At 41.6% G+C, this 18302-nt stretch overlaps 1 protein-coding gene across 1 annotated transcript in view; it reads left to right on the top strand.

Annotated features, from left to right (window-relative positions):
• ZMAT2 (zinc finger matrin-type 2) overlaps positions 1 to 18078 on the top strand; it is a 52097-nt gene extending 34019 nt beyond the window's left edge. The window contains exons 5-7 of the mRNA XM_040441753.1: positions 10353 to 10498; positions 16442 to 17875; positions 17912 to 18078. Of these exons, the coding sequence (XP_040297687.1) occupies positions 10353 to 10498; positions 16442 to 16585 (290 nt within the window). The 3' untranslated portion in view covers positions 16586 to 17875; positions 17912 to 18078. The remainder of the gene's footprint in view (positions 1 to 10352; positions 10499 to 16441; positions 17876 to 17911) is intronic.
• Positions 18079 to 18302: the final 224 nt, after the last annotated feature.

Raw genomic sequence — 18302 nt, 5'->3', positions numbered from 1 at the left:
CCGTAACGACCTGATCTATAAAACGGTCATGTTACTTTACCCGAACGGTGAACACCATAAAAATAAAAAACTATGATGAAATTGAAATTTTGCCCACCTTACTTCCCAAAAAAGGTAATAAAAGTGATCAAAAAAGTCGCATGTACGCCAAAATTGTAACAATCAAACCGTCATCTCATCCCGCAAAAATCATACCCTACCCAAGATAATCGCCCAAAAACTGAAAAAACTATGGCTCTTAGACTATGGAAACACTAAAACATGATTTTTTTTGTTTCAAAAATGAAATCATTGTGTAAAACTTACATAAATAAAAAAAAAGTATACATATTAGGTATCGCCGCGTCTGTATCGCCCGGCTCTATAAAAATATCACATGATCTAACCCTTCAGATGACCACCGTAAAAAATAAAAACGATGTAAAAAAAGCCATTTTTTGTCATCTTGCGTCACAAAAAGTGTAATAGCAAGCAATCAAAAAGTCATATGCACCCCAAAATAGATGCCAATCAAACCGTCATCTCATCCCGCAAAAAATGAGACCCTACTTAAGATAATCGCCCAAAAACTGAAAAAACTATGGCTCTTAGACTATGGAGACACTAAAACATTTTTTTGGTTTTAAAAATGAAATCATTGTGTAAAACTTACATAAATAAAAAAATTGTATACATATTAGGTATCTCCGCGTCCGTGACAACCTGCTCTATAAAATTACCACATGATCTAACCTGTCAGATGAATGTTGTAAATAACAAAAAAAAAAAACGGTGCCAAAAAAGCTATTTCTTGTTACCTTGCCGCACAAAAAGTGTAATATAGAGCAACCAAAAATCATATGTACCCTAAACTAGTACCAACAAAACTGCCACCCTATCCCGTAGTTTCTAAAATGAGGTCACTTTTTTGGAGTTTCTACTCTAGGGGTGCATCAGGGGGGCTTTAAATGGGACATGGTGTAAAAAAAACCAGTCCAGCAAAACCTGCCTTCCAAAAACCATATGGTGTTCCTTTCATTCTGCGCTCTGCCGTGTGCCCGTACAGCGGTTTACGACCACATATGGGGTGTTTCTGTAAACTACAGAATTAGGGCCATAAATAATGAGTTTTGTTTGGCTGTTAACCCTTGCTTTGTAACTGGAAAAAAAATATTAAAATGGAAAATCTGCCAAAAAAGTGAAATTTTGAAATTGTATCTCTATTTTCCATTAAATCTTGTGCAACACCTAAAGGGTTAACAAAGTTTGTAAAATCAATTTTGAATACCTTGAGGGGTGTAGTTTCTTAGATGGGGTCACTTTTATGGAGTTTATAATCTAGGGGTGCATCAGGGGGGCTTCAAATGGGACATGGTGCCAAAAAAAACAGTCCAGCAAAATCAGCCCTCCAAAAACCATAAGGCGCACTTTTCACTCTACGCCCCGCTGTGTGCCCGTACAGTAGTTTACGGCCACATATGGGGTGTTTCTGTAAACAGCAGAGTCAGGGCAATAAAGATACAGTCTTGTTTGGCTGTTAACCCTTGCTTTGTTAGTGGAAAAAATGGGTTAAAATGAAAAATTAGACAAAAAAATGAAATTCTCAAATTTCCTCCCCATTTGCCAATAACTCTTGTGCAACACCTAAAGGGTTAACAACGTATGCAAAATCAGTTTTGAATACCTTGAGGGGTGTAGTTTCTTAGATGGGGTCATTTTTGGGTGGTTTCTATAATGTAAGCCTCGCAAAGTGACTTGAGACCTGAACTGGTCCCTAAAAATTTAGTTTTTGTAAATTTCAGAAAAATTTCAAGATTTGCTTCTAAACTTCTAAGCCTTATAACATCCCCAAAAAATAAAATATCATTCCCAAAACAATTCAAACATGAAGTAGACATATGGGGAATGTAAAGTCATCACAATTTTTGGGGGTATTACTATGTATTACAGAAGTAGAGAAACTAAAACTTTGAAATTTGCAAATTTTTCCAAATTTTTGTTAAATTAGGTATTTTTTGGTGCAAAAAAAAAATTTTTTTTTTTTACTCCATTTTACCAGTGTCATGAAGTACAATATGTGACGAAAAAACAATCTCAGAACGGCCTGGATAAGTCAAAGCGTTTTAAAGTTATCAGCACTTAAAGGGACTCTGGTCAGATTTTCAAAAAATGGCCTGGTCCTAAGGTGTAAAAAGGCTGTGTCCTTAAGGGGTTAAAAAGAGGAAAGGACATAGGGAAAAATTACCAAAACAGTAAAACCAAAGTGTGCTGGAGTAAAAAGACGCAACAAATTTATTAAGAAGCATAGTTCAAAAGCATAGAGAGCTTCTTGAAAATTAAAGTGAAGTTGCAGATTTTTGTGCAAATGCTGTTTGCTTAAATATTTGAGACTTTTGCATGCCAGAAAACTGGCGTGCTGGGTTTGAGAAGTCTTTCAGTTGCGTCAAAAAATAAAAGTGGAAACCCAGCCTTAGGCCTCATGCACACGACCGTTGTGTGTATTGCGGTCCGCAAAACACGGATGGCGTCCGTGTGCATTCCGCAATTTGTTGAACGGCGCGGACAGCCATTAATATAACTGCCTATTCTTGTCCGTGAAACGGACAAGAATAGGACAGATTATATTTTTTTGCGGACCACGGAACGGAGCAACGGATGTGGAAAGCACACCGAGTGCTGTCCGCATCTTTTGCGGCCCCATTGAAGTGAATGGGTCCGCATCCGAGCCGCAAATACTGCGTATGCCTGAGGCCTTGGGCTAGGGTTACACAGTGAAACTTGGTTGTAATTGTTGCAGTCATTACACCTCACCCTGCAACTTTTTGCTTAATAGGGAAATGCTTTAGATGATTTATCAAGCGGTTTGTTACATATCTTATGACATAGTAGATTACACTGTAGTCCGTTTCAACGGAAAACCAACAGAATTGGTAAAATTATATTATTTTGCGCTCAACTAGAACTCCAGGTACAGCGAAGAGGCCTGAAGTCTATGCCCCAGAAGAGAGTGGCTGATGGCCAAACTTTATTTGAGGTTTCCAGGTGTTTGTGAGTATAAATAGACACACTTCAAGTGGTTGTCCACTCCTGAGTGCACCGATTGGCTGCAGTAATGTCAGCGCTGCAGCCGCGAAAACAGAGCCCTGTCTTGACAACCGCAGAGGCAGTGCGGGATCTTCTAGGTATATTCTTTATTACAGGTCCATCCTCTAAGTTGTCTGGTTTCTTCTTGAAACTGGACAACCTGTTTGAATCCATTTTCTGGCGGCCCTAAGCATCCCTTGCATTATGACTCTTTTTATTTTCTATTAAACAGCAGAGGTAAGAACTGTGTTGAAATCACTGAATAACTGACGATCCAGCTCTGCTATCTGTGAGACAAAGCGCCTAGCTTGCGTGAAATCCCATGGTGGGGACTGACCGCGTAGGCCTTTTCATTAATTCTGTACCTGGAAATGACAAAGAAAATTGAACACTTTCTCCGCTATTCCTGCACCTAGCATTCTTTTGATCTTTTGTGTGTGGATTCTTTGAAGCCTTTTTTATAGAATTTTATAGAAAGCAGCTTTGTCTGTGAATTGAGAAATTTGTGCAAAAACAGTAAAGCAAAGTATTTTATAACTTTTTTTTTTTTTTTTTTGTTTTGTTTGATGTAGATCTTCACATTTCTTGCACTATAGTTGTCACCAAGCCCCCTATTTAATTATCGCAACGTAATGCAGCAAATTAGAAACCCGTCACCTGTGAAGAGTGTCTTGATCACATTGTCTGTACTGCCCTATCTAATGAGGGTCTGTGTGGCTGGTCACTAGTCATGTCTTGGCAGCAGAAAATGGACATTTTGACATTTTCCTTGGACGGCTGTACATTATTATAAATGTGCTGCTCTTTATCTGGAGGAACAGGCATTGGTCGTTCTCTGCAATCAATCTGGCGTTCTTTAAGAATGTGTTTCTTCTCTAGTGTCTGCAGTCAATGTGTCAATCATTTCAATGATGTTTAAAGGTTTAGTCATAGTGAGGTTCTTCTGAAATGTTCTCTTGTGCAGCGTTCCTCTGAGCCTCAGAAGGACTACATTTTTTAAAAAGGTTTTTTTATCCAACTTTTTTATAGCAAAGGATAAAAGTAAACTTAGAAGTTTTTTTTCCTTCAGCATTTAGACACAATTTAACTAAAAGGAAACTGGTACACCAGAGATAAAGGAGCCCATTTTACTGGTGTAAGGGGGTTCTAAACATGGTAGATACTGTACAGATTAATGAGCCAAAATTTTTACGTTTTGCCCCAAAGCTCGGGGTATTCACATCTGGACATTTATGCCATATTGACAGGATACACATATTCCTATCTCAAAAACAAGGTCTTTCTGTGACTGAAGAGCAGGACGCTCTGGCTAGGATATTTCCACATTGACTGCTATGGAACTTCCAAGGATAGTCAAACAAGCACAGTCCCATAGCAGTAAATGGAGAGGACACTGCAATATTCTGTAAATGTATGGGACATTACATTTAAATATACCCATATAAGTGTTTCTTATTAATTTGGTTTTACTGTTTTGTGGAATTTATTCAGGCTACTTTCACACCTCCGGTAAAGATACCTGGCAGACTGTTTCGGCAGAGGAATAGCCTGAGTTCAGTGTCCAGATAGGTGCCGGATAGGGCCGTGCACCTTCGGAGCCCACTGACTATAATAGGATATGGCTGGGATTTCACCAGTTTCCAGCATGAGCGTGGGGTTTTGGCCAGAGAAAAACCCATGCATGCATTGGGCTCTGGCGGTGTCTGGCTAGCCAGATCTGTGAACTCTGGTGGGTTGTACCTCTGCTGGATAGCTTTACCATAGGTGTGAAACTAGACTTGGGGTACTTTCACACTTGCGTCAAAGTTTTGTCCTAGGGCCTAATACCGGAAAAAAACTGATCAGTTTTATCCTAATGCATTCTGAATGGAAAGCAATCCGTTCAGGATGCATCAGGATGTCTTCAGTTCAGTCCTTTTACAGAATTTTGACGGAGAAAAAACCGCAGCATGCTGCATTTTTCTCTCCGGCCAAAAATCCTGAACACTTGCTGGAATGCCAGATCCGAGAGAGACGGATCCGGTATTGCAATGCATTTGTGAGACGGATCCGCATTCGGATCCGTCTACAAATGGTTTCCGTTTTCATACAGATTGCCGGATCCAGCAGGCAGTTCCAGCAACGCAAGTGTGAAAGTACCCTAAGACTAGTGTTATTTATACCAGTCTTAATAAAGAAATACACTGGTGTAAAATGCACCAGGTCCTTCCCCCAGAAAATGAAACCTATGGCAGGAAGTAGCCTGTGTAGATTGCTGGTGTTTTACATTGGTAAATGTGCCGCTCGGTTCCAGTCCTGCCTGTGGCCTATCCCCTCCAGCCATTCCTACAGGTGTAACCAGCCTCTGCCTTTAACTCTCTCCTAGCCTGTTAACTTGTGTCGACATAAGGCTCTGTTCACATTTCTGTCAGAGGCTCCTCTGCTGGCCATTCTGTTATATTTGTCAGGAAAATGAGCACAGCGTTGCTACACTATTCTTCCCTTTGAAAAACGGACACCATGACGGAAACCCAACAGACTCATTAAGTCAATGGGATCCACTGGGTGCCATTGGTGTCAATCATAAGATGCATTCAGAACTCCTATGTGCAGCAGAGAAATGGAGGTTTCACAGAACCTAAAGGTATCCTACACTGTAGAAATCCCACAGAAAAACCCTTCATGTGTAGTGGTGCGGCTTTAGGCTCCATGCACACGGTGTGTATTATGTACTGATTTTTGTGTGGAAAATGCCCAGCATAATATGGTCCTGCTGTTTGGATTTTGAAATCGGCAGCACGTCGTCTGTTTGTGCAGATTTCACCCTTTTACAACGCAAAGGGGGGATCTCGGGCAAATCCGTGTCAAAATTCGCAAGTAACACATGCGGATTTTGATGTGGATTTTATCAGAGGTTGTATGCAGCCATAATGCTGTAATGTTCATGAGGCCTATGTAAGATGCATCCGCCTAGAACCCATGCTGCTTAGCGTTTAGAGGATTTTCTAGCCTGGGTGCAACTCCAGCACTTCTTGGGTGCATTGAGCTGAAGAAGTTACCGTTCATAGACAGCAAGAAGAGATCTTGAAATGAGTAACCAGTTGAAGCCCCAATCTTAATAGAACAAGGCAAAACCAGTGAATAATTCCTGCTGTTAGTTTTCTTGCTTGGATGTTTTTAGCAGATAAAATCTAAGGGTGTCTTCACATGTGGCCGATTTTGTGGTAGAAAGTTCCACAACTGAAAATCAGTTCCATGGGGGATTGCAGAAATCCATGTGCTGCCCTATTCAAATGAAAAAAAAAAAATAATTATTGAAATTAGCAGGGAGAAGCACCATTGGGACAAAGGACATTGGCACACACTGCATCAGTGAGGGGCAGCCCTTTAATAGATTAGTGGTAGATATACTGTATAGATTATTATTTTTTTTTAGCTGTAAGGCTCCATGTAATCATAGGGTAAAAATGCTAAAAAGTTACGTGAGTGGACAAAGAGCAATGGTGACACCCTCATTGCACCAAAGGCCTAATTGGCATATTAAGAAAAAGTATCATAACTCAGGAACGGAGCCTCAGATCTACAGAAGAAAAACACCCTTTTAATCAGGTGAACCACAGCTGGATGGGGAGATCGCCGGTGACAGATTCCCTTTAAATGCCTCTGTCACTGCAAATAGAAGTAATTAATACCAAATAATAAATGTCTTTAGAATGTTATACAATGCGTTAAATCTAATACAAATGGACTAGCATACATGAACAGCGCTGTATTGAATGGATTATTAGTGTCACATTGATTATGTATGAGCGAGGGAGCTGCCATCGCACCCCGCTGTATTTTAATTCTGCATTACCTCCTAGGGGTCCATTGCAGCTTGTTCTTCACAATTACTTTTAATGAAATTGCACATATGATTAATAGTATCTTAAATGCCTGTTCTAGGAGCCCCTATAGATTGCTGCCATACTGATGATGATCTTGTTGTATTAATAATGTATTTATCTTGCTGGTTAAATTCCCTTCCACAAATCCATGGACTACCATTTTAACCACTTCTCCACCTGCGACACTGTTTTCAATGATCTTCTTAGTTCATGAATAAAATGTCAGAACCGCAGTGAAGACTGAAGTTTACACAGGCAGAGCAGTAGCAGGGAGGTTATAATTCTGGTAGCAATGCAGATTAATATAATTGAAAGTCAGCGTGAAGGTCCCTGACAACCAGTATTAAGGGAGTTGTCTGGTTTTACAAGGAAACTGGACAACACTCAGGGAGTGTCTGAAATAAAGAATAGACCATTACTTATCTAGCAGATCCCATGCTGCCACTTCAATTCTCCTGGCTGCAGCGCAAACATCATGTCAACAGCACATGCCAGTCTCTGGCCGCAGCGTTGCACTGCTTGAGGCCAATGATTGGCCACAGCGGTCAAGTGCCAGGTCAGCAACGCCCAGCCAGGAGAAGCAGTGCGGCAACGCAGGATCGGCTAGGAAAGTTTTGATCTATTCTTTATTTTAGGCACGCCTGGGGCTGGGCGATTCTGACAAAAATGGGGCGTGACTTATTGCTAAAAGCAAACACGGATGAGCTGTTTGAGGTTATATACAGAGCAGTGTAGAGGGGTATATGCAGGACTCCTGTATATACCCATGTGTATTGCTGTATACTCCTGTGTATACATCTCTATATTGCTGTACACTGGTGTGTATATACTCCCTTATATTGCTGTATACTCCTGTATATACTCCACTATATTGCTGTGTACTCCTGTATATACTGCCCTATATTGCTGTATACCCGTGTACTCCTGTAATGAGTATATGGGTATACAGCAATAAAGGGAAGTATATACAGGACAGGAGTACACAGCAATATAGGGGAGTATATACAGGAGTACACAGCAATATAGGGGAGTATATACAGGAGTACACAGCAATATAGGGGAGTATATACAGGACAGGAGTACACAGCAATATAGGGGAGTATATACAGGAGTACACAGCAATATAGGGGAGTATATACAGGACAGGAGTAAACGGCAATATAGGGCAGTATATACAGGAAAGGAGTACACAGCAATATAGGGGAGTATATACAGGAGTACACAGCAATATAGGGGAGTATATACAGGAGTACACAGCAATATAGGGGAGTATATGCAGGAGTACACAGCAATATAGGGGAGTATATACAGGAGTACACAGCAATATAGGGGAGTATATACAGGAGTACACAGCAATATTCAGGCGTCATGAAACAGAACAGAATACACCGGCATAGGGAAAGTGCGGTTGGTTAATCAGGTTGATAATTGGTTTTGGTATTTTTCGATTATCGGCCCAGCCCTTGGCACGCCCCTAGTGTTGTCCAGTTTCCTCCTAAAACCAGAAACCATTTTAAGGCTACATGCACATGGCAGTAGATTTTGCTTCCTCCATTCCGTTTTTTTTTTTGGGCGGATCGGATGGTTTGCCATTCATTTCTATGGATCCGTTAAAAATGCGGTGGACTCATCCATTTCTTGTCCGCTGTCCGTGTTTTACGTCCGCCAAAAAAATATGGCATGTCCTATTCTTGTCCGCAAAAAAACGGTTTGCGGACCCATAGAAGTCAATGGGTCCGCAAAAATGAGGATGACCAACGGAAGCCATCCGTATGTCACCCGCATCCGTTTTTTTTTGCAGATGGTTGCTGGGAAACCTGTATATATTAAATTTCAAGTATTACAGCCTTCCTGGACCGCAAAAAAAAAACGGAAGACACACGGAAACACAACCTACAAAATTTGCAGACACATGGAACGGATGTGGATGTGAAGACGTATCCGCTATTTGCGGTCCGCAAAAAACAACTGTCGTGTGCATGTAGCCTAACCCTGCAGTTACAACACTGTGCATATTACACATGGATTTCCATGCATAAAATCCACCGCGAAGTAGATAAGATTTTCAAAATCTCGTGGACACGGTGTGGAAATTGGGCGAAAAGTCCCCTGCAGTGCAGACTTAGAAATCTGCAGGATGTCAGTTGTTTGTGCGGATTGTCCGAGCAGTTCTCTTCTCTTGTGGACACATCCCTGCTGAAGAGGATCAGGTGCATATCGAGGAGAAAGCAAGACCTGGTCCTGAAGATGAAAACATGGGAGCCAAGGGCGTAGGACCGGAGCAGGGAAGTATGATCCTCTCACTAGGAGAGGCAGGCTGAAGGCACCGGTTTTAGAAATGATGCATTCCCGGATAACCCCTTTTAGCAAGCTTTACACTAAAACTCAGATGGCCGTTGTCATGTGATCATTCCATTGCTTGACAGCAAAAATGGAGGAGAGCCCAGACAAACCCCATTATGAGTCAGGCGTCCATCAGTTTGGATCTGTTGCACGATAGTTTTGTCACAAGGCAATGACTTAAATTGGAACCAATTAGCAATTGTTCTCTGCCGTGAACTGTAACCTGAGCTTCCATTGATGGGCTGACAATGACAAATAAACAGAAATCTAGACTATATGACGTTCAGATGGGAGAGCTTGTCTGCTTTGAGAGCAATTCCTGGGATTTATGTCATCCTAGTGCACATGACAGGGAGCTGTCAGATGATAAAGGATCGCATGGACTCCTCAACTGAGACGCTGAGCGGCCACCACCACGGCTTGCCCGTTGCCCACCTTGGTCCTAAATAATATAGCTTTTGAAAAGAGAGAATGAAAAGTTCATTGCAGACATATGGTCACATAGCACCTGAGCAGTTTCCACTTTAATCATGTTGTGACTTCAGAGGTCTCAGCGGCGTTTTTATATTTTAAGTACGAAGCACATTTACTTAGGGATTTTACAGGGCATGTCATGAAGTTCTTTCAGCAGACATCTTTAATTGGTTTTCTGACGTTCGATGTTGCTTTTCACCGCATCAGGTCATATAAAATGTATTTTAATTATAGAGTCCTAATTTGTTCATGTGACAGAAAATAAATTGCATTGTCCATGATTCACTGTCTAATGATAGGCCATGGCTGTAGTGTAGCTGTAAAGTGTCACTCCGGCCCCATTCCTTCTGATTCATTTTCCATTGTGGTGCCGGCCAAAGGGACTTGCAAAAAGCTGCGAGAAGAAAGTACAACTCTCGAGCAAGTTCTTCTGTAAATCAGATGTGTCCCTGCTATTAATTCTCTGGACAAGAGATGAATGGAGTGCCCTTCAGCAAAACCGTGCAGTAGAATGTTGTACTGCTGTGCTGGGCAGACGCTTTCAGGATTTAAAGACCCTTAGACACCTAAACTGCTATTGATTTTACAATGACTTGTGCATTTCAGATCAGCGGAACTTGGGGATGTCCATGCGAGTAGAACGCTCCACGCTGGATCAAGTTAAAAAACGATTTGAAGTAAATAAGAAGAAAATGGAAGAAAAACAAAAGGATTATGACTTTGAAGAGAGAATGAAAGAACTGCGGGAAGAGGTGAGTATGTGTGTGTGTGTGTGTGTGTGTATATACACTGCTCAAAAAAATAAAGGGAACACAAAAATAACACATCCTAGATCTGAATTAATTAAATATTCTTCTGAAATACTTTGTTCTTTACATAGTTGAATGTGCTGACAACAAAATCACACCAAAATAAAAAAATGGAAATCAAATTTTTTAACCCATGGAGGTCTGGATTTGGAGTCACCCTCAAAATTAAAGTGGAAAAACACACTACAGGCTGATCCAACTTTGATATAATGTCCTTAAAACAAGTCAAAATGAGACTCAGTAGTGTGTGTGGCCTCCACGTGCCTGTATGACTTCCATACAACGCCTGTGCATGCTCCTGATGAGGTGGTGGACGGTCTCCTGAGTGATCTCTTCCCAGACCTGGACTAAAGCATCTGCCAACTCCTGGACAGTCTGTGGTGCAACGTGTCGTTGGTGGATAGAGCGAGACATGATGTCCCAGATGTGCTCAATTGGATTCAGGTCTGGGGAACGGGCGGGCCAGTCCATAGCATCAATGCCTTCGTCTTGCAGGAACTGCTGACACACTCCAGCCACCTGAGGTCTAGCATTGTCTTGCATTAGGAGGAACCCAGGGCCAACCGCACCAGCATATGGTCTCACAAGGGGTCTGAGGATCTAATCTCGGTATCTAATGGCAGTCAGGCTACCTCTGGCGAGCACATGGAGGGCTGTGCGGCCCTCCAAAGAAATGCCACCCCACACCATTACTGACCCAATGCCAAATTGGTCATGCTGGAGGATGTTGCAGGCAGCAGAACGTTCTCCACGGCGTCTCCAGACTCTGTCACGTCTGTCACATGTGCTCAGAGTAAACCTGCTTTCATCTGTGAATAGTACAGGGCGCCAGTGGCGAATTTGCCAATCTTGGTGTTCTCTGGCAAATGCCAAACGTCCTGCACGGTGTTGGGCTGTAAGCACAACCCCCACCTGTGGACGTCGGGCCCTCATATCACCCTCATGGAGTCTGTTTCTCACCGTTTGAGCAGACACATGCACATTTGTGGCCTGCTGGAGGTCATTTTGCAGGGCTCTGGCAGTGCTCCTCCTGTTCCTCCTTGCACAAAGGCGGAGATAGCGGTCCTGCTGCTGGGTTGTTGCCCTCCTACGGCCTCCTCCACGTCTCCTGATGTACTGGCCTGTCTCCTGGTAGTGCCTCCATGCTCTGGACACTACGCTGACAGACACAGCAAACCTTCTTGCCACAGCTCGCATTGATGTGCCATCCTAGATAAGCTGCACTACCTGAGCCACTTGTGTGGGTTGTAGACTCCGTCTCATGCTACCACTAGAGTGAAAGCACCGCCAGCATTCAAAAGTGACCAAAACATCAGCCAGGAAGCATAGGAACTGAGAAGTTGTCTGTGGTCACCACCTGCAGAACCACTTCTTTATTGGGGGTGTCTTGCTAATTGCCTATAATTTCCACCTGTTGTCTATCCCATTTGCACAACAGCATGTGAAATTGATTGTCACTCAGTGTTGCTTCCTAAGTGGACAGTTTGATTTCACAGAAGTGTGATTGACTTGGAGTTACATTGTGTTGTTTAAGTGTTCCCTTTATTTTTTTGAGCAGTGTATATATATATATATATATATATATATATATATATATATTATACATACAAATTTGACTGCCTTAAAGGAATCGTGAAGTGTCCTGAAAGGAGTTATACAATGGCATAATGTTGATGACCTATCCTCAGGGAAGATTATTAATATCAGATTGGAGAGGGTCCGAGTTCCAGAACCCCCAACAATCAGCTGTTTGAAGGGAGTGCTGCCTCCTTTTCAGTGTTTAACTTTAGACTATGTCCCTTATGGCAGTGCAGTGTAATTACAACTACTCTTCCCATGCACTGAACCTACAAGGGAGACGGTTAAACGCTGAACACAATGCAGCGCTCACATGAGCTCTGCAACCCCTTCAAACAGTTGATTGGCGGGGGTGTCATGAGTTAGACCCCCACCGATCTGATGTTGATTACCTGGAACCAACCATTCAAATGGTTCTTCCTGCTCCTACTTTTTTTTAAAAACATTTCCATTCCCCATACATTAACTATAGCATCTCTTTTTGTGCAGTATGCAGCTTCTCTTTTATTCCTCCTGGAAATATGAGTACATTTTGTTATCATTCCTTTTGTCAACAAAGCGTGTTCCCTCTCTAGTTTGATGCAATGTGTACTGACACCTCCCATTGACAAGAGGAGTGGTAAGACCCAGTCATCAATTTTAAACATTTTACAAGGGGAAGAATATTGGGACAGGCAGTTAAAAAAAAAAAAAGTGCCCAGGTTGCTGTTTTACAGGGAATATACAATGCATTGGAAAGTCTTCTAACCCTTTCACTTTTTATGCTGCAGGCTTGTGCTAAAATAAGAATAAAGTTCTTTTTTTTCCCTCATCATTCTGCACTCAGTACCCCATAATGAGGAAGTAAAAACAGAATATTAGAATACTTGCTAATTTATTGAAGAGGAAGAACTAGAATATTGCAGTCATAAGTGTTCAGTTTAGCTTGGGTATGATGCCACAAGGTTTTCATGCCTGGATTTGGGGATTTTCTGTCATATTTCTCTGCAGATCTTCTTAAGCTCTGTCAGGTTGGATAGGGAGCCAATATCGTCTCTGATATTCAATTGGTTGTAGTTGGGCCATTCAAAGACATTCATGGAGTTGTCCCTCGACCACTCCTTGTTGTCTTGGCTGTGTGGTTAGGATTACTGTCTTGCTAGAAGGTAAACCTACAGTCCAGAGCACTCTAGATCAGGTTTTTATTAAGAATATATGTGTTCTTTGCCCTATTCAGCTTTCCCTCAACCTTGACCAGTCTCCCTGTTCCAGCCACAAAAAAACACCCCCACAACGCAATGCTGCTACAACTGTGCTTTACTGCTGGGATGGTTTTGGGCAGGTGATGGGCAGTGTATGGTTTACTTCTGACATGACGCTTAGAATTGAGGCCTAAAAATCTTGTTCCTCTGAGTCCTTTAGGCAACTCCAGGCAGACCTTAATGTGTCTTTTACTGAGGAGAGGATTCTTTCTGGCCACTCTGCCATAAAGCCCAGATTGGAGTGCTGCAGTGATGCTTGACCTTCTGGAAGTTTCTCCTATCTGAACACAGGATCTTTGGAGCTCATCCAGAGTGACCATTAGACTTTTGGTCTCCTCTCTTACCAAGTCCCTTCTCCCCTATTGCTTAGTTTGGTGGGAAGGCCAGCTCTAGGAAGAGTTCTGGTTGTTCCAAACTTATGGAGGCCACTGTGCTCTTGGGAACTTTCAGTGCAGCAGAAATTGTACCCTTCTCCAGGTCTGTGCCGCCACACAATCCTGTCTCTGACCTCTACAGACAGGGTTTTTTCCTCCTCATGGCCTTGTTTTTGCTATTGTCAGCTGTCACATGTTTTATAGACAGGGGTGTGTCCTCCCAAATTTTGTCTATAATCAATTGAATTTACCACAGATGGACTCCAATCCAATCAAGGTCTCAATACTTATGTCAATGTGGAATTTTTGATTTTCCATTTTAATACATTTGCAAACATTTCAATAATTTTGTTTTCACTTTATCATATGAGGTATAGAGTGAAGAATCATAGGGAAAACTTGCATTTTTTTAAAATTTAAGTACAAGGTATCAACATAACAAAATGTGAAAAAGTCAAAGGGTCTGAAGAGTCTTTGAATGCATTGTAATTATTTTGACTTAGATGTGTCCAGAGAGGTTACAGGACCTGTAACAGTGTTTGTCACATGCTTTCACAGAGGAAACATTTTAATTACACTTATATTTCATAGTAGCCAAAATAACCCGTGGGACTGCCATAGATTAAAGGGGTTGTCTGGGGTTTCCATTTAAAAAAGAAAGGATCAGAGTGTTGTTGACTGATAAAATAGTCATTTTGTTAATTCCTTGGATCTCCAGTTCCAGTTCTACCAAGTCCCTCTCCGGTCTTTTTCTGGTCCCTTTTGACACTCAGCAAATCAGTTGTTGCAGTGGTGACAAGCCTTAGCCATTGAATGTCTGAGTGGTCACTTCCCAGCTTATCCTGCAAAAACACAAGACATTAAACATATATGACAAGAAAGAAAAAGTTATGGTTATCTTAAAAATATTTTTTCGTTTTCGTCTTTTACTCCCAGCCCTCCAAAAGCCATAACTTTTTTTTTTTTTATAGCTGTATGGGGCTTGTTTTTTAATATTGCACTTTTTAATGGCAATATTTATGGTTGCATACAATGTGGTGGGAAGTAGGAAAGAAATGACAAATGGGATGAAATTTTAACGGCATTACCTACACGGTAAAATTGACCAGTTATATTCATTCTCCAGGTCAGTACGAATCCGGCGATACCACATATGTATTTTTTTTTTCTTGCATTTTTATACAAAAAATATAAAAACCTTGATTTTTTTTTTTTTTTTTTACTTTTACTCGTCATATTCTGACCCCTATAACTTTTTTTTGTAGTTATATGTACAGAGCTGTGTGAGTGCTCATTTTTTTGCGGGCCAATCACTCTTCAGTGATACCATTTTGGGTGCGTTTCATTTTTTGATAATTTTTTATGGGAGGAGAAGCGACCCAAAAAAACGGTGAACTGGCCATTTAGACTTTTTTTTTTCCCCCCCGTTTTGCCATTTTCCATATTGGGATAAATATTTTTATATGTTAATAGTATGGGCGTTTTTGCATGCGTCAATACCAATGATGTGGTTTTTTTTTTGGTTTTTTTTTCTCTTTCATTTTTGGGAATTTTTTTATTTAATTTTTTTTAATTTATTAAAACATTTTTTTTTACACTTTTTTTTAGTTTTTTTTTATAGCTCCTTTAGGGAACTATAACACAAGAAATGGTTGGATTGCTATTCTAGTAGACTGTAATGCATTAGCATTGTACTGTTTCTATGGAGCCCTGCTGCAGGCAGGGGCTCCATGGAAATTACTATGCAGTATCCTCCTGTCCTATCCTCAGGATAGGTCATCAATATCAGATCTGTGGGGGCCTGGCATCTGGCACCCACAGCAAATAGCAGGTTGAAGAGAAGGCTTGTTTGTTTACCTGCTCACTGTCTACATCGTAGCGATGAGAAAATATAATTACAAGCCATCCCATAGAAGTGAAAACACTTTTATTGCGAAAGCTGTACTTTAGGGGTTAATGTTATCCACAGGATAAAGCCTCATTCACACGTCAGTGATTTTCATCAGTGATTGTGAGCCAAAACCAGGTGCGGCTCTAAACACAGAACAGGTGCAGATCTTTCCCTTGTACCTTATGTCTGTGGAGGCTCCATCAGTGATTGTGAGCCAAAACCAAAATTGAAGCCTCCACAGACATAAGGTATAAGGGTCCATTCACACGTGCTGTCCGCATCCATTCCGTCCCCATAGAAAATGAATGGCTCCACACCCGTTCCGCAAAATTGCGGAATGGATGCGGACCCATTTGCAGATGTGTGAATGGAGCCTAAGGGAAAGATCGCCACCTCTTCTGTGTTTAGAGCCGCTCCTGGTATTGGCTCAGAATCACTGACCGAACACTGACGTGTGAATGAGGCATAAGGGATAAATAACTGATCCATGGGGGTCTGATCACTGGTTCCAGTCCCTCGTCTCAATGGATCAGTAGGTCAAAGATTTGCCCTGTCGCTCCATTCATTCTCTGTGGGATGGCTGGAGAGCAGAAAAAAGCCAATCTTCTCATCAATGGCTTGGACGTTTTTTGGGAAACCCAATTTTGCTCATGACCATACTGCTGTATCCTGGTACGTTCACCCACATTTGATACTAGATTGACTAAAATCAATGCAGACAGAAACCACTTCTATTGCTGCACTGGCTTATAATGATTGCTTATAATGCTGTCTGAACTGTGTCATGTTCTTTCAAATCCAGGAGGAAAAAGCACGAGCCTATAAAAAAGAAAAGCAGAGGGAGAAAAAGAGGAAGGCAGAGGAAGATTTGGGGTTTGAAGAAGATGATGAAATGGCAGCTGTCATGGGTTTCTCAGGGTTTGGTTCCTCAAAAAAGAGTCACTGATTGAACTTGAAAGCAGCAGTCTAACCACCGAGCAGATATTTTCTCTCCCCCACGTCTTATTTAACCAGAGCTTTTTGTGAATAACCATAATCTATTATGCCTCAAGTAGTTTTTCTGCTTGACGCAGAGGATTATGGGAGAACCCAGAGATCTAGCAAACAGTTGTGCAGACCAAAACTGTGAATCGGTAATGCGCTAACCCTGATTTTCTTACAAGCCACGTAATCGCTTCTTAGTCGTATGAGCTGATAATCCCACATCTAAACGGCTATTTATATCTGGCTGCCTCCGTGTGGTGCCAGGGTTTAAGAGATAAAAGCCTTAACAATGTTTTTTAAAGAAGTCCGATTTTGGATAGGTGCTGTCATTCTTCCCTCACCTCTGCCTAGAGTCAATAAGCTGTTTCGTAGTGAATCCTGGAGCCATCTATGTCTACTGCCAATGCATTATAGGGGTTGTACTGAGATGGTCTTGACAAGTCAATCAGGCATGTGATCTTAGACCAGGGATGGGCAAACAGGCTCTCCAGCTGTTGTAAAACTACAACTCCCAGTATGCCGTCTGCCTACAGCAGGGCATGATAGGATTTGTAGTTTACAACAGCTGGAGAGCAGCAGTTTGCCCATCACTGTCTTGGACCCCTAGACAGTTGATACTAGGCCCTCCACCCAATCCCAAAAATGAAGGAGTTCCAAATTGACTGGTGGCCCGCATGTATGGTCATTCTCCAATGCAGTGAATGGATGGTACAAAATACTTGAGTTTGCTCAGAGGTCACTCTTTTTCCTATGGATTTAAATCAAATGTTGCAGTCTGTGACTGGCTTATTTTTGACTTGGTGATTTTCCTAAATGCTGGGCTCTTCTTCTAAGGACCTCTGTGACAACCCTTTTTAATGCTCTTCCTGGCAAACTAACATGCTCAAATGAGCAGAAGTCAAGGACCTTTACAGCGGAAATAAAATGTCGGACTTGCTACCAGTCAGATATAAAGTTGTATGGCTGTTTTTTGACAACTTGCATGGATTGAAGACTGGCATATACCCGTCAGAGAGGGGAAGCGATTTTGATTATTTGTGGTTTACTGAAAGCCTTCTATAGTTTACATTTTAGCATTGTTTCACAAATGTTGAGTTTTTCTAATTGCAGAAAATTGGTGGTATGAGATTACAAAATATGGCTTCTTTCTTCCAGAAACCGTGCCACCTTTGTCAGTGGGTTTTGTATGGTATTGCAGTCTAGCCCTTTTCACATGATCAGCAGCGAGACTAGAACCAGCCCGTGGACAAGAGTGGTGCCGTTCATGGGGGGAAAAAAAGGTTTTTAGTTTTTTTTTCTAATCTCAGACAACGTCTTCACCCAATCATAAAAATCTAAATGAATGCTAAATCGTAAACTTGTATATAAGGCACTCCCAGTAGATTGACTTCAGGTATTACAAAAATCAAAAGCTCTGATTAATATAAAAAGACTCTTGTGTCATTGGTTACAACATGCCACAGAACACCCTGCCTAGAACCCCCCCCCCCCCCTCCCCCCACCGTATTTGGGGTAAGTGGACAATGCTGGTGATATGGGCTGCTGTTCTTCAAGGCAGCACATTTTTCAGATACCAGCTGGTTTATGGTTTTGCAGGCATTAGGAGGTTGGGTAACTTCAAAACCATTGAAGGGCTTATTAAGTGTATTTAAACTTTTTTTTTAAATAAAACTTTATCA

This window comes from Bufo bufo, chromosome 1, assembly GCF_905171765.1.
Source record: "Bufo bufo chromosome 1, aBufBuf1.1, whole genome shotgun sequence".
NCBI classification, from domain to species: Eukaryota; Metazoa; Chordata; class Amphibia; order Anura; family Bufonidae; genus Bufo; species Bufo bufo.
Note: the sequence above shows the minus strand (reverse complement) of the source record. Positions and strands in the feature narration are given on the sequence as shown.